Source organism: Mesocricetus auratus, unplaced genomic scaffold (assembly GCF_017639785.1).
Source record: "Mesocricetus auratus isolate SY011 unplaced genomic scaffold, BCM_Maur_2.0 Super-Scaffold_100007, whole genome shotgun sequence".
NCBI lineage: Eukaryota > Metazoa > Chordata > Mammalia > Rodentia > Cricetidae > Mesocricetus > Mesocricetus auratus.
In genome coordinates this window covers 3,430,807-3,444,541 of record NW_024429191.1, presented here as the reverse complement: position 1 = coordinate 3,444,541, position 13,735 = coordinate 3,430,807, and the positions used below count along the sequence as shown (strand labels likewise).

Below are 13,735 nucleotides of genomic sequence, written 5' to 3'. Positions count from 1 at the left end.
GTACACGAACTCGAGACTCTCAGTATTCTTGAGAGCTAGGAGTGAATGGAAAAAATGAATGGCGCACACAAGAAACACTACAAGAAGTTCTTTTAAAAATAATCATTTAATATTTAAGGGAGAATAGAAATCGTGGGTACCTAAGACTGACCAAGCCACAATAAGCCCTCCAACAGGAACACCTTGGAGTTTAAAGGCCAACATTGGGTGAGCAGTCCTCATCGCCTTGCCTATAACCGCCAGTAACTTCTCATTTGCAGAAGGCCAAAGGGCCCGGTAGGATAAAGGCCTACAGGGTCCCCCATGATCTGCTCCTTATCCCATCCATCTGTACAACACAAGTTATTGGAAGGCACACAATTCATAGTGCAAAAGGAAAGGAAGCCAGGGCGCAGATGGCTCAGAAGCAGGCCAACGGTACCCTTTCCTGGACACCTCGTCCAGAGACCTCCAATTTCCCCAGTCACTGAGTAGTAATGTGCACAGATCCCAGCTAAGGACTCTTCACATTTTCCTCAGATACTGGGGATGAAGCCCAGGGCCTCGCACACACTAGAAAGCACTCCACCATCAGCTACATTCCAGAAGTCTTGACAGGGTCTTTGTAGCACAGGTTGATATGGTATGCCTACCTCTGCTTCCTGGCTGCTAGGGTTAGGAGGCCTGTGCCAACTATACCTCACAAAAACCTGGTTTCTCAAGCTCAAATGCTAGAGGCCAAAGCCAAACTGAAGCCAGGGGTTCACACCTTTAAGCCCAACACTTGGGAGGCAGAGGCAGGTGGATCTCTGAGTTCAAGACCATCCTGGTCTACACAGCAAGTTCTAGGTCGCCCAAAGGCAAAGTCCAACAGCTGAGAAAAATCCATGGCAGCTACGGGCCTGACTCAAAGCAAGGCTCCCAGGCCTGTCTCCAGGGAGAGTATGCTCATCTTCAGCTTCCACAGCACTCACTGAATTATAATTTTTATAGAAAATTTTATTCAACATACAACATTTTCCAGCAAAAAGGCAATATACAGGAGAGTTGGTGTACACCGCTGCTACAGAAACAAACAGAAGTACTGGGGAGGGGAAAGAAGTGTGGCTTGCTGATTCTATTTGCACTCAAAACTAGACACGCAGCTGGCATTAGCTCCAACAAAAAGGGAAACGAGGAGAGGATCAAATAAAGCTACGCACAGAGTGTCCAAGTCGGCCAAGTTCACTCGCACTCACCCAACAGAAAGAAAATGACCTCCTCCCAGGGGCAAATTGTACAGGTTTCATTCATTAAATATACAATTTCATTTTCCTTTTTGTCCTTTTTATTTTATCTTTTTTACAAAGTCAACAGCTTACTAACCACTAGCGAGCATGCGCTCTTGCTAAGAGGCTCTCTCTCCTTTGTTGCTCGCCCACTCCATCCTTACAGGAGCCTAGAGTGATTCTTTCACCTGCTCAGATAATTACGTTTGCCAAGAGGCAACAGAGTAAACCTTAATTGTATCTAACAATGTTCTCAGTGTATAAAAAGACCCCTAACTGTCGGCACTGGATTCAGTGCGTCCTTTGCAAATGGGCTGCTGAACAGTACTGGCTGACGAAGTGAGACGTTTATTAAAAAGAGCCCCAGCAGCCAAGGAGAGAAACCCCAGGAAGGGCCATCGACGCACAGTGAAGGAGAGAGCACTTTTGAGTAGGGTTGTTTCTCTGGTTTGCCTTTAGATGCACACAGGTCACTGAAAGTCTAACTGAGGGAGAGGTCGGACGAGCCTACACCGGCTGACTAGCTCTAGCTGCAGGCTTGTGCAGGACCCAAGCAAAGGGCCAGACTGCCTGCGCCAACCAGACACCTCTGCCAGGACTCACATCCTAGGAACCTCTTCTCCCATGATGCTGATGGTTGCCTTGCATTGTGGTTACCATAAAATAACTCTCATTGGCATCCAAGCTTTATAAAAACACCTTCATTTTGCTCAAAAAGGGCAGTCAATAGATACAGAGAAGCCAAACTGAACAGCCTCAACAAAATAAAATTAACATCAGCAGCAAATCCTCTTGCTGGAGACTTCGGCTAGAGTGCACGTGTACCAAAGTTCTACGGCTGTTAAAAAGGGCACACACCCACGAGCTGTCCCTCGCCTTGGACACGGGAAGGCAGGAAGTCAGTTGTGGATTTTAATTGCCTTTTCAAGGTAAGTGTAGCGACTCCTCTTTGGGGCTTTGTTGAAGTGGTCGAGCCCTAGCCAAGGCCGAGGATGAGACATGTTACCTGGCAGGGACAAAGAACAAACCATTAAGACCCCAGGTTCTTAAGAACTACCAGATCCTAGCCGGGCGGTGGTGGCACACGCCTTTAATCCCAGCACTCAGGAGGCAGAGGCAGGCGGATCTCTGTGAGTTCAAGGCCGGGCTGGACCAACAGCCTCCAAAACAATACAAAGAAACAGAGAAACCCTGTCTCGTAAAAAAAAAAAAAAAAAAAAAGAACTACCAGATCCAGTCTCCACCTTGGATGGTTGCTCAGTCAGCTGGAGCCTGGAGCTGTCATTAATACAAGCTGACACTGAGCTGTTTATTAAGGTACCTCTTTCCAACTAAAACATAGCATTAGGGGAAGCAGGATCACCTACACCTCAGCCCCATTAATGCACAACAAGAGCCTTACTCCTTAGACTGCAGAGGCCTGACTTTTGGGGAACTAACTTGCTCAACCCCAGGGCTGCCGCCGCTTCCCATGGCTGCAAGACTGACAATGGGAACTGAAGGCCCTTTGCGGAGAGCCTCTTACCAGGCTGTGGCTCAAAGTCCTTCAAATTCACTTCATACTCATCTTCATTGATGTACTGGTGCCGGCCCATCATGACAATTGCAAATTTAAACTGGAAAAGAAAAGCAAAACTCCCCATTATCTGCTGTCTGCAAAGAGCTCAGCTGCCTCACTTAGGTTCAAGTGCTAACTAACATCCACTAACTAAGGCCTAGCCAGGTTCCTAAGCGTGCACACCTTTTCAAACTCCTTTTCCTGGATATCCAGCAGGCTCTGAATTCGCTTCATGACTTCTCTGAAATGCTCGCCCTGGGAAGACAAAGAAAAACCAGGTGTGCTCAGATGGTGATCACCCATGCCCAGTGCACAGGTTGTTAAATGCCAAAGTCAGGGTTGCCTGCCCCAGCAGCTGAGATCAAGTCACTTAAAGGCACCGAGTTCTGACAGGACTCTTACCTGGTGTATCCTCAGCAAAAATGGAATTCCAAAAGTTCCAAACACCTCTTTGTGGAAATGCGCCACTGTGATTAGCATCTCATTCTCCTTATCTATGTCTACCTGGTCCAAAGGTATTTCCTGGAGACATATTTTAAACAAAGACTTCCTGTAAGTGTGGTTATTTAAATTCTAACTTGACACTCAATAGGTAACGGATGACCCCAAGGCTCAGGTGTTCTCCAGACTGGTGACATAAACTGACTGGGGTAGGGGGTGGGGGTGCAGGTGGAGGACACAGACAGACAGACAGGTAAGCAGACACAGACACATATTGGTGGAGCTGGTCCCCTTTTCCAGTAGAAGAGTGAAGAGTCTCTATTAAATGATGTGCTGGCTCTCTAGAGCTATATTGAAAGCCTTCAAAACTGTGAGCCATTGCAAACTGTTCTATTTAAGCTCATCGTCTAAGGTAACTTGTTAAAGTAATAATATATGCTGCTGGCATACATTTTTACCAAAAGGCCACACACGGCTGACTCGAAAGATAGTCCAGGTTTCTTAGAATTACTATGGGGAATGTTAGCACTGACACAGAGTGTCTGCCTGTGCTTCATTATCAATTGATCTGTGTGTTTGCACACAGGTGGGAGTCAGGACAACCTGGTGGAGCAAGTTCTCTCTATTCACCATGTGGGTCCAGAAGATCAAACTCAGGTCGCCAAGCTGGGGGCCCGGGAGCCCTTACCACAGCTGAGCCATTCTGCCTGCTCCCAAACTTTTATATTTAGATTAACTATATAGCTTTGACTGGCCTGGAACTTGTAGAGATCAGACTGGATTGTCTTTGTCCCCTGAGTGTTGAAAATAAAGCTCTGTGCCAGCCAACAGTAGGGCTCAAGATGGCACTAACTGCTCTTCCAGAGGACCTGGGTTTGACTACCAGAACCTACAGCGGCTCACACCACCTGTAACTCCAGCTCCAGCAGACTTGGCACACTTTTCTGGACTCTGCATGCACATAGTAGAGATATACATGCAGGCAACAATAATACCTCTCCAAAGGTGTGTCCCACCACACCTGGCCCAAATTCATAAAGACAAATCCCACAAGGCTTCCCTCACAAGGCACAAAAGCAGACAGCAGGAGTTTGGGATAACAGGCTCTGGGGTGGAGGGTACCAATGGCTGCACAAGGCATCCATGCCCAGCACCAGCACACTCACCAGTGGCTACATTATTCTACACTATGTGTATTTTTTTTTCCATATTGCAGCATTTTTAAAGGTTGGAATGAAATTAACCTCTGTGAGACCTGATGAATGAAACAACTCAAGCTACTTTTTATAGCCCATAGTGGTATCCTCTATGGTAAGTGGTTCTGAGACCAGCAAGGTGAGTTACCTCTATTCGAAAAGTTCGACTTGTTGCAGGAGATAAACATTCTAATAGTTCATCTTCTTGATGTACACCAATAATTTTGTAGCTCACAATTTCTAGCAGCCTAAAAGAAGAAAAATGAAGTATTTGTGCCCATGCAAAAAGACACAAGAGCAGGAACTCCGGGTGGGCATGGCTATACGTTTGGCTCTATGTATGTATTGCACTTTTACTGTGTTTTTGTTTTTGTTTTGTTTTTTTGTTTTTTTTTTTTTTTTTGGAGGGTTTCTCTGCGGCTTTGGAGGCTGTCCTGGAAGGTAGAATAGTCATTCCAGCTGACTGCTGTCTATTAAAACTACCAAGAAAGCATTTTAGGGAACCAAACAGTCCCAAAGCCACCTGTTTGTGGCATCCACAAGGCAAAACCATTGAAACAGGGCTCTCACTTTACACCTGTCAGAAGCTACACGTTTCTCACCACTGAGATGTATGTACAGCCCCCTCAAGCACTGAGATGTATGTACGGCCCCCCAAACACTGAGATGTATGTACGGCCCCTCAAGCACTGAGATGTATGTACGGCCCCCCAAGCACTGAGATGTATGTACGGCCCCTCAAGCACTGAGATGTATGTACGGCCCCTCAAGCACTGAGATGTATGTACGGCCCCTCAAGCACTGAGATGTATGTACGGCCCCTCAAGCACTGAGATGTATGTACGGCCCCTCAAGCACCTTGGAACCCACTGCTCCTTTGCTGCTGCCATCACATCCATTCACTACAGTTAGAGGAGAGCAGTTTGGCCTCTGCAGAACAGCAACTGCAGAAGGGTGGGGCTATTTGATTTCCATTCAGTTTCAGAGTGGCTGGCCGCCATTCTGAGATACTTGCCTAAGTCTCCCTGATGCTTTGTCACCGAGCTCCACAGCCTTTTTACATTCTTCTAACAGGTCCCGAACACAGCCATGCTTGTCTGGGTATAGTGTTATTTCCTAAGTGATGACAGAGCGTTACAAGGGGTGAGTAGAGCCCCTCAATTGTGGATTCCCTCACAGTAGTCAGCCCACTTCCTCAGAAACAATCCCTGGGTCACCTGGTGCAGCTGGGAGGTAAAATAGATTGCTACCCAGGTAAGTATGATCTTTTTGATGGACATGGCATAGGGGCACAGCCTGGTGGTGCGCACATTCTTGACAGGCAGTTAAGCTAGGCCAAGACTGCAGCAGCAGTGTGTGGTGACCTGGCTCTGGCCAGGGGCCATGCAGACACTTCAAGCTCTCATTTCTGCCTTTCAAATGCCCCACCATGTACCCGCACTGAGGGAGGGTTCTCATGTTTTAGTCCTAGGGCTCTGAAAAGAGTACCAGGGGTTAATGGTAACACTAGAAGAAATGCTTACCTCTTCCCTAAATTGGCTGTTTAACCATATACACTTAAAACTTCTCCTGTTCTCAAAGTCTGTGATTTTCATCTTAAGCTATTGAGAAAGAGAGATGCATGTTTAGATAGACTCACGAGAAACCCAAACCTTTTCTTTATCACCCAGTTACACTGACTTGGACTCATACCTGCTGATAGTAAAGTTTCTTAGGTTGCCTTGGCTTGAAGAATTGTAGAAGATCTCTTAAAGTACCTTCATAATTATGTCTAAGAGGATTACCTGGGCCATCCCTGTAACTACAAGAAAACAGCACACGATTAAACAAATTGTTTATCAGTCTACAACACACTCCACCTGAGAAAAAACAAACGCAAACAGCTAGCTGTGCACTGTGTGAAACCTGTGAACCTACCTAGTCCACTTCTGTTCCCAGACCCTAGCCTGACACTTCAAATACTCCCTGTGAGGGGGGCAAAGCACACAGATGACTCTGGAGCTACATAGGACCTAGACCCAAATAAGCATGACAGGCCAACTAAAATCAAATATAGCACCAGGAGGTGAACTATTACTTTACCACCTCAGGACCATGTGGTTAAAATGTAAGTAATGACACACCTGAGTTCCAACTAAGAAAGAAATACACACAGGTGACCTAGCTGAGCCTCACTCACTTACCCTTGAGACTTGAAAAACTGCAGCAGCATGGGGTCTGTGTTGAGCCTCTGCGCAACTGTCTTTGCAACCTAGGAGGTAGAGAAAGACCAGAAGTGAGGGTGGTACTTTGTACTTATAAAACTCAGGATTAGTCATTTAGTTACATTTCTACAGAAATGTGATGTACATAAGCAGCCCAAATTCAAACATGCAATGTGTCTTCTAAGAATGGTAAATGAAGAGCAATTGTTCAATACCTGAAAATAATTCATCCTATTTGATAACGTAACCACAAACCCAGGGTCATTGGGGATTGTTTTATCACAGAAGATGACGTCAACACGGTGATAGAGATCTCTGAAATATTCTTTTGCAGTGGGTAATTCACTGTTATCATTTTCAGGGTCATCCCTGAGGAGAAAAAAATGTTTGCAGACTGAAGCAGGTGTATGGCAAAAGGCACCATCATTTTTTTAGACAACCAAACGTGTAGTGTAACGGAAGACAAGAGTTCTCTCACTGAAAGCTACAAGGAGTCTGCCTCAGCTACTGGCTTAACAGGGCATAAGAAAGGTGAGCCTGGGATCTCCTGAAGTTGAGAAGCTTCTGTAAGGCAAAGGACACAGTCAGCAAGATGAAAAGGCAGCCCACAGAATGGGAAAAAATATTCACTAACCCCACATCTGACAGAGGGCTAATCTCCAAAATTTACAAAGAACTCAAGAAGCAAGTCTCCAAAACACCAAAGAATCCAATTAAAAAGTGGGCTGCAGAACTAAATAGAGAATTTTCAATAGAGGAGCCTAAAATGGCTGAGAGGTACTTGAGAAAGTGCTCAACATCCTTAGCCATCCGGGAAATGCAAATCAAAACAACTCTGAGATACCATCTCACTCCTGTCAGAATGGCTAAAATCAAAAACATGCTGGAGAGGATGTGGTGAAAGGAGAACACTCCTCCATTGCTGGTGGGAGTGCCAACTGGTTCAGTCACTTTGGAAATCAGTATGGAGATTCCTCAGAAAAATGGGAATAAACCTACCACAAGACCCAGCAACTCCACATATATCCAAAAGATGCCCATTCATACGACAAGGATGTCTGTTTCACTATGTTCATAGGAGCATTATTTGTAATAGCCAGAACTTGGAAGCAACCTAGATGCCCCTCAACCGAAGAGTGGATAGAGAAAATGTGGTACACAATGAAGTACTATTCGGCAGAAAAAAACAATGGAATCCTGAGTTTTGCAGGCAAATGGATGACACTAGAAGAAACCATCCTGAGTGAGGTAACACAGTCACAAAAAGAGAAACATGACATGTACTCTCTCATATATGGAATTTAGACATAGATCTGGGGAGTGCTAGCCTACAATCCCATGGCCAGAGAGTCTGGGAAACAGAAACTTCATTCAGTGGCTGATGGAAGAAGAGGCAGACTCCCACGGCTAAGTACTGAGCTGAACTCAAGAAAGCCAGTAACAGAGAGGGAGGACTGATGACCAAAGGGATTAAGACTGGGCTGGTTTAACCCCAGAAACAGCTGACCTGACAAGGGTTAACTCTTGAATCCCAGGCTGATGCCTGGGAATCCAACATGGGACTGTCAAGACCCCCTGAATGGGGGTGTCAGTGAGGAGGCCTTGGGCAGTAGATCAGTATTCATCTCAAGTATACACATGGACTTTGGACTCCCATCCAACAATGTGAGATGAACTCTCACCCTGAACTCTTGGGGGAGGCTCTAGGCCCTGCCCTGGATGAAATGACCGATTATGGACACCCCCAAGGAGGGCCTCACCCTCCCTGGGGAAATGAGGGGATAATGGGGGAGTTGGGGAGAGGGCACGGGAGGAGGGGAGGGAAAGGCAGAGGGACCTGGAACTGACTTGTGAACCAACCATGTTTCTAATCTAACTTTAAATTCAATAATAATAAATAAATAAATAAATAAATAAATAAATAAATAAATAAAAAGGTGAGCCTGGAGAGGTGGCTCAGAGGGTAAGAGCATTTCCAGAGGACCTGGGCTCCACCCCCAACACTCATAACAATCTAATCCCAGTCCCAAGGTATCTTAATACCCACTACTGGTTTGTACTGGCAGCAGGCACACATCGTGCACAGACAAAACATTCATACACATAAAAATAAAATCAAGAAAGGCAGGTACTTATGGAAGCTCTACAGTAAGGCACTCAGCCCCAGCTGCTTTTCCAGTGACTTCAGGACAAAACAGCTCCCTACAAATAGGCTCCTTTGCAGCAGAGTACATTCAGCCTGGGCGGTGACTGCAGCCCACACCTGCAGGCATTAGTGTCCCAGGCACACACCTACAGGTGTAGATGCAGGCACTAAAAGTGAGTTGACAGTGGGACTGATCAAGACCCCCTGAATGTGGGTGTCAGTGAGGAGGCCTAGGGAATCTATTGAGCCTTGGGCAGCAGATCAGTACCCAAGTATACACACGGACTTTGGACTCCAATAGAACAATGTGAGGTGCACTCACACACTGAACTCTTGGGGAAGGGTCTAGGCCCTGCCCTATATGAAATGACAGTCTATGGACACCCCCATGGAGGGCCTCACCCTCCCTGGGGAAATGAGGGGATAATGGGGAGGGGGTTGGGGGAGGGCACGGGAGGAAGGGAGGGACCTGGAACTGACTTGTGAAGCAACCTTGTTTCTTATCTAAATTTAAACTGAAAAACAAAAATAAAGAAATAATAAAGGAAAAAAAAAGTGAGTTGCCAGAAGAGAAATCATCTGAAGGCCAACCTCAAGTATTTTCAGAGTATAACTCTATACAGACACCTTACTTGTGGTCCCCACAAACATTTGTAGGACATTAGAGAACTTGAGTTTGTGAGACAGGCTTTCATAGATCCCTGGATAATCTCAAACTTGCTATGTAGTAGTTCCTGGATCCTCCTGCCTCTACCTCCCAAGTTCTAGGATTACAGTGCTCACCACTGTTCACTGGATCTAGCACTGACCAAAAACAACAACAAAACACTTGATATGCATACAAGAGATGGAAACTGTCAAAGATACATACTTCTGAAACACTATGATGTCACCATCCATCAGCTCATCGAGTGCTTTATCAAGAGATACATCGTAATCCTGAATTCTCTCTGTTAAGTTCGGCTTAACTTCCTACAGGAAGAGACAGCAAATGTTTACATTTAATAGCATATGTTATGACCAAATTTTACTTATGCTTTCTCTATATTTAAGTATATTAGTCTACATGTTATGTGTTTTGCTTTAATTTCAGACAGGATCTCCTTGCTTCTTTAGGTTGGCTCTAGACTCTTGTGCTCAAGCAGTCCTCCAAACAGCCAGATCTCTAAACTCATATGACCACACCCAGTTAATGCACATGTTTTTATTAAGCTAAAATACTAGTGGGAAAAACAAATCTAAAAGTAAGTATCTAGTAATCACCAATCCTAACCAGGTACAAATTACTTATTTTTAAATGTACAACAGGGTGTGGTGGGGCATATTGTAATCCCAGCACTCTGGGGAAGCAGATTCCAGGACAGTCAGGGCTACACACAGAAACCCCATCTCACACCCTTACCCCCAACACACAGAGTAGAAGACCTAAATGAACTAGACTAAGCAATAATAAAAAAGCACAGAACCACCTCCCCCACAACAAAAACAATATAGTAACAGAGAAATAAAGACAAACCTCATAGAGGATAAGGCTAGTATCCTGGATAAATCCTGCTCTGTCACACATAACTGGGAGTAAGTCACCTAGGGTGAAGAAATTGTTTAAATACACAGCTATAATGCACCGAGCAAAATCTACTCTTAAGGAAGTACAGCCAGGACTTACGTATTTTACAGGATATGGGTGTGTAGATATGTCCACAGTAATTCAAGCTCCGTGTTTTAGGATCATACATCTTCAAAAATAACATTACATCATCTACAAGTTGATGAACAGGCTGTTAGGTTCTTAACCCTGAGTATGTCTGAGAAAGCTTACAAGTAAGCTTAGGTATGTGACAACCCAACAACACAGTAAGAAGTCCCTAGAAGTAACCATGACACAAGGTTCCTTTAGGAGGCTGGTCTAGGGACAGCAAAAGTGCATCCCACAAATCACACCTGGGTAAATCACCTCAGGAGGCAGTGAAGAGGACACCAATACAGTAAACTGAGACCTGGCACTGATTAGCTGGACCAGTGGTCCCAGGGGGACATACATCTAGCCCTAGTGTCCTGTTTGTGGGGCAGCCACATATTTAGTGGCATAGCATGACTGCTTCAGAACTTCACACAGGCTGTGTTGTGTGGCCCTAAGATGAGACACATGCCAAGTGACTCAACACACACATGCCTGCATCGATGCCCTAGCCTTCCTTCAGAGATGAGTACAAGCCAGCAGCCAGGATACCACAGCATCACTGCTGTCTTTCCCACTTACAGGAGTCTCAAGGTGAGCCAGTCTCCTGTGGCTTCCTCAACATGGAAGGGACTGGATGAGTTAACATGGAGGTACCAGGAGAATCTTCTCCAAGGGAACAAAGAAAGTTCAGCCCTCTGCTGAGATCATTCGAGGACTCCAAGCCTACTGACTGCTCTAAAAGGAGCAGGTACCTTGTGGGCACTTACGATCTTTATCAAACTTGGGCAATGTTGCTCCACTAGCAGCCAGCTCAGGATCAACTGTTTCCAGGAATATTGTCCAAGGGTTTTCATTATCACTCAGTTCAATCATCTATTTCCAAAAGAGACGACTGATTTTAGAAGGTTGCAATGGCCTAGGTGACAGGGCGACAAACTATACTTGTGTAGTGCAGAACATGTCCAGCTCTACTGAATGCAACCCAAAGGGACACAAGGCTGCTAACTGCAGGACAAGAGCCTCCCGCAGAGTTCCACATGAGATACCCGAGGATCTACCAACGATATTTACTGTTTTATTGCCGTCAGCTTCATTATCTAACATCGCTGGCCGCTTTGTTCCATTACTCCTTGCTTGCATAGGCCATAATCGAATTTGATCTTGTGGAAACCCCTGAAAAAAATTCAAAAGTTTATCAAAACAATAAAAGCATATATTTCCATCTTTGTCAATTTACTGCTGCTTTTGTGAGTAAAAGGGGGGGGGGGTGATTCAAACCTTCAGTCCCATGGCTCAGACCTCACTAGGATCACTACTACACTAGGGCTCAGCTCAACAGCCTATGTCAGCAGACACTGGTGGTGGCAGCCAGCAGAGGAACAAAGTCTCTCCACGCTCCTTCTCTGAGATCTGCTACAAAGCTCGCTTTGGGGACTGGAGGAATCAGGTTCTGAGATCCACAGACTCTGAGTCATGTCAGGAGCTCGGCCCAACATCTCCTTTTGAGGCAGGGCCCAGACACAGTGTGACTACCCAAAGTAGCAGGTGTCTCATGGTATCGATAACCTGGATGTGATAAGAGAAGCTATACCCACCATGGTCTGGGAGAGGCTCTGAACAAACTCTGCCAGGGAGGAGTTCTTCAGAACCTTGAACACGGTGTACTTTACTTTCTCCTCATCGTACATGTCATTTCCTTGGTGGCCACAAAACTGGTCCTCTGCGACTATCTGAAGGCACACAGAGCCAAGCTTACAACCAGTTGAGACATCACCCTGAGCACACTCAAGTATCAAAAGGCGTCAAACCACTCGCCTCACTGCCTACAGTGAGCCCCTGCAGCTAGCCCAGATGCCCAGAGATGCCAGGAATAGACAGCACAGGCCCAGTGCTCTGCAGTGCCAACACGGCAGTTTCCAAGGCCCAGACTGACCTGCACTTGCATGTAGAGATGGGCTTCCTGCCGTTCCTTCCGCTTCTGAGCCTCAATCCTTTTCTCTTCTTGCAATCGTTCCACCAACTGCTGAGGAATATCATGGTCGGTAACAGCTTGTAACACTTCACCTGCAGGACAAATGCATCTTCTTCACCTGGTGCTGACTCTGCTTTCCCTTCTTACAAGAGCCACATGCTAGGTCTTCATTCATAAAATAACCTAGGAATGTGGAAGGTCTTGGGACCATGTGACCACCTAAAAGCCCACAATCCCAATGCAGGTTGTTTGTTTTGGAGGATAGAATTACAAAGATAAAAAGAATAAGTGGGAAAAAAGTGTTTGGCCATACAACATGGCTGGGTCTGCTATGCTTTATGATACTGTATTATACAGATAGAATGCCAAGCCGGGCGGCGGTGGCGCAGTCCTTTAATCCCAGCACTCGGGAGGCAGAGGCAGGCAGAGCTCTGTGAGTTCGAGGCCGGGCTGGACTGAGAGCCTCCAAAACAATACAGAGAAACCCTGTCTTGAAAAACAAAAAACAGATAGAATGCCAAGGCTGTGAGGGAATTTTTGCAGAACTATATAGTACAAGTATAAAAAGTCATGGGTACTCACTTAGCTTTGATTCCCTGATGTACACTAACATATAGGCATTTGTGCAGTGTCGAACAGATAGGTCATCATCATGACCCCCATAATTGTGCTCAATAGCTTCTTCTTTAGTACACCTGGATACGACGTCATCATCAAATTTACACCACTGGAAGGAAAGCGGGCAGACATAAGTAATGACACCCACCCTCCTATAACACCCAGCGTGCTTCTATCTTCCTTGCTCAAAATTTGAAGGAAGAACTATGTACCCACTAGTACTGGTTGTTACCTACTCAAATAGCCTATTTCTGACTCTGAGACAATCATTAACATAGTGCCGGCCCTTTGGCGAATTAAAGGCACAGAGTACAATTAAATGAGACATTTTGTGCGGGGCGTTGGTGGCGCACTCGGGAGGCAGAGGCAGGTGGATCTCTGTTGAGTTCGAGGCCAGCCTCCAAAACAATACAGAGAAACCCTGTCTCAAAAAAACGAGAGAGAGAAGGAGGGGGGGATTTTTATTAATTAACTCTATAATGTTGTAGCAAGCTTCTGAGTTAAAGTTATTTAATGATGATCTCTCTTCCAATTTGTCATTTTAAATGCTGAAATACCTTTTTAAAAAAAATCATGCATTCTGAAAACCTTTGCCACATGGCATCCCAGCAGGGACCCTGGAGGATGAATGAACAAAGGACATGTGAACAGACTTGATGGAATGAAGCCTGC

The 13,735-nt window shown here is 45.6% G+C and overlaps 1 protein-coding gene across 4 annotated transcripts in view; it reads right to left on the bottom strand.

Moving 5' to 3' along the window:
- Positions 1-960: 960 nt before the first annotated feature.
- The window catches only part of Usp7 (ubiquitin specific peptidase 7), a 69,821-nt gene continuing 57,046 nt past the window's right edge, over positions 961-13,735 (bottom strand). For all 4 annotated transcript variants that reach the window (XM_040748109.1, XM_040748110.1, XM_040748111.1 and 1 more), the window contains exons 14-31: positions 13,028-13,172; positions 12,407-12,537; positions 12,069-12,203; positions 11,545-11,646; positions 11,241-11,346; positions 10,459-10,551; positions 10,309-10,376; positions 9,664-9,764; positions 6,862-7,015; positions 6,626-6,693; positions 6,135-6,243; positions 5,966-6,043; positions 5,458-5,558; positions 4,591-4,690; positions 3,208-3,327; positions 2,989-3,060; positions 2,773-2,863; positions 961-2,253 (exon numbers count right to left, since the gene is read on the bottom strand). In XM_040748109.1, coding sequence (XP_040604043.1) covers positions 2,147-2,253; positions 2,773-2,863; positions 2,989-3,060; positions 3,208-3,327; positions 4,591-4,690; positions 5,458-5,558; positions 5,966-6,043; positions 6,135-6,243; positions 6,626-6,693; positions 6,862-7,015; positions 9,664-9,764; positions 10,309-10,376; positions 10,459-10,551; positions 11,241-11,346; positions 11,545-11,646; positions 12,069-12,203; positions 12,407-12,537; positions 13,028-13,172 — 1,881 coding nt within the window. In that variant the 3' untranslated portion in view covers positions 961-2,146. The remainder of the gene's footprint in view (positions 2,254-2,772; positions 2,864-2,988; positions 3,061-3,207; positions 3,328-4,590; positions 4,691-5,457; positions 5,559-5,965; positions 6,044-6,134; positions 6,244-6,625; positions 6,694-6,861; positions 7,016-9,663; positions 9,765-10,308; positions 10,377-10,458; positions 10,552-11,240; positions 11,347-11,544; positions 11,647-12,068; positions 12,204-12,406; positions 12,538-13,027; positions 13,173-13,735) is intronic.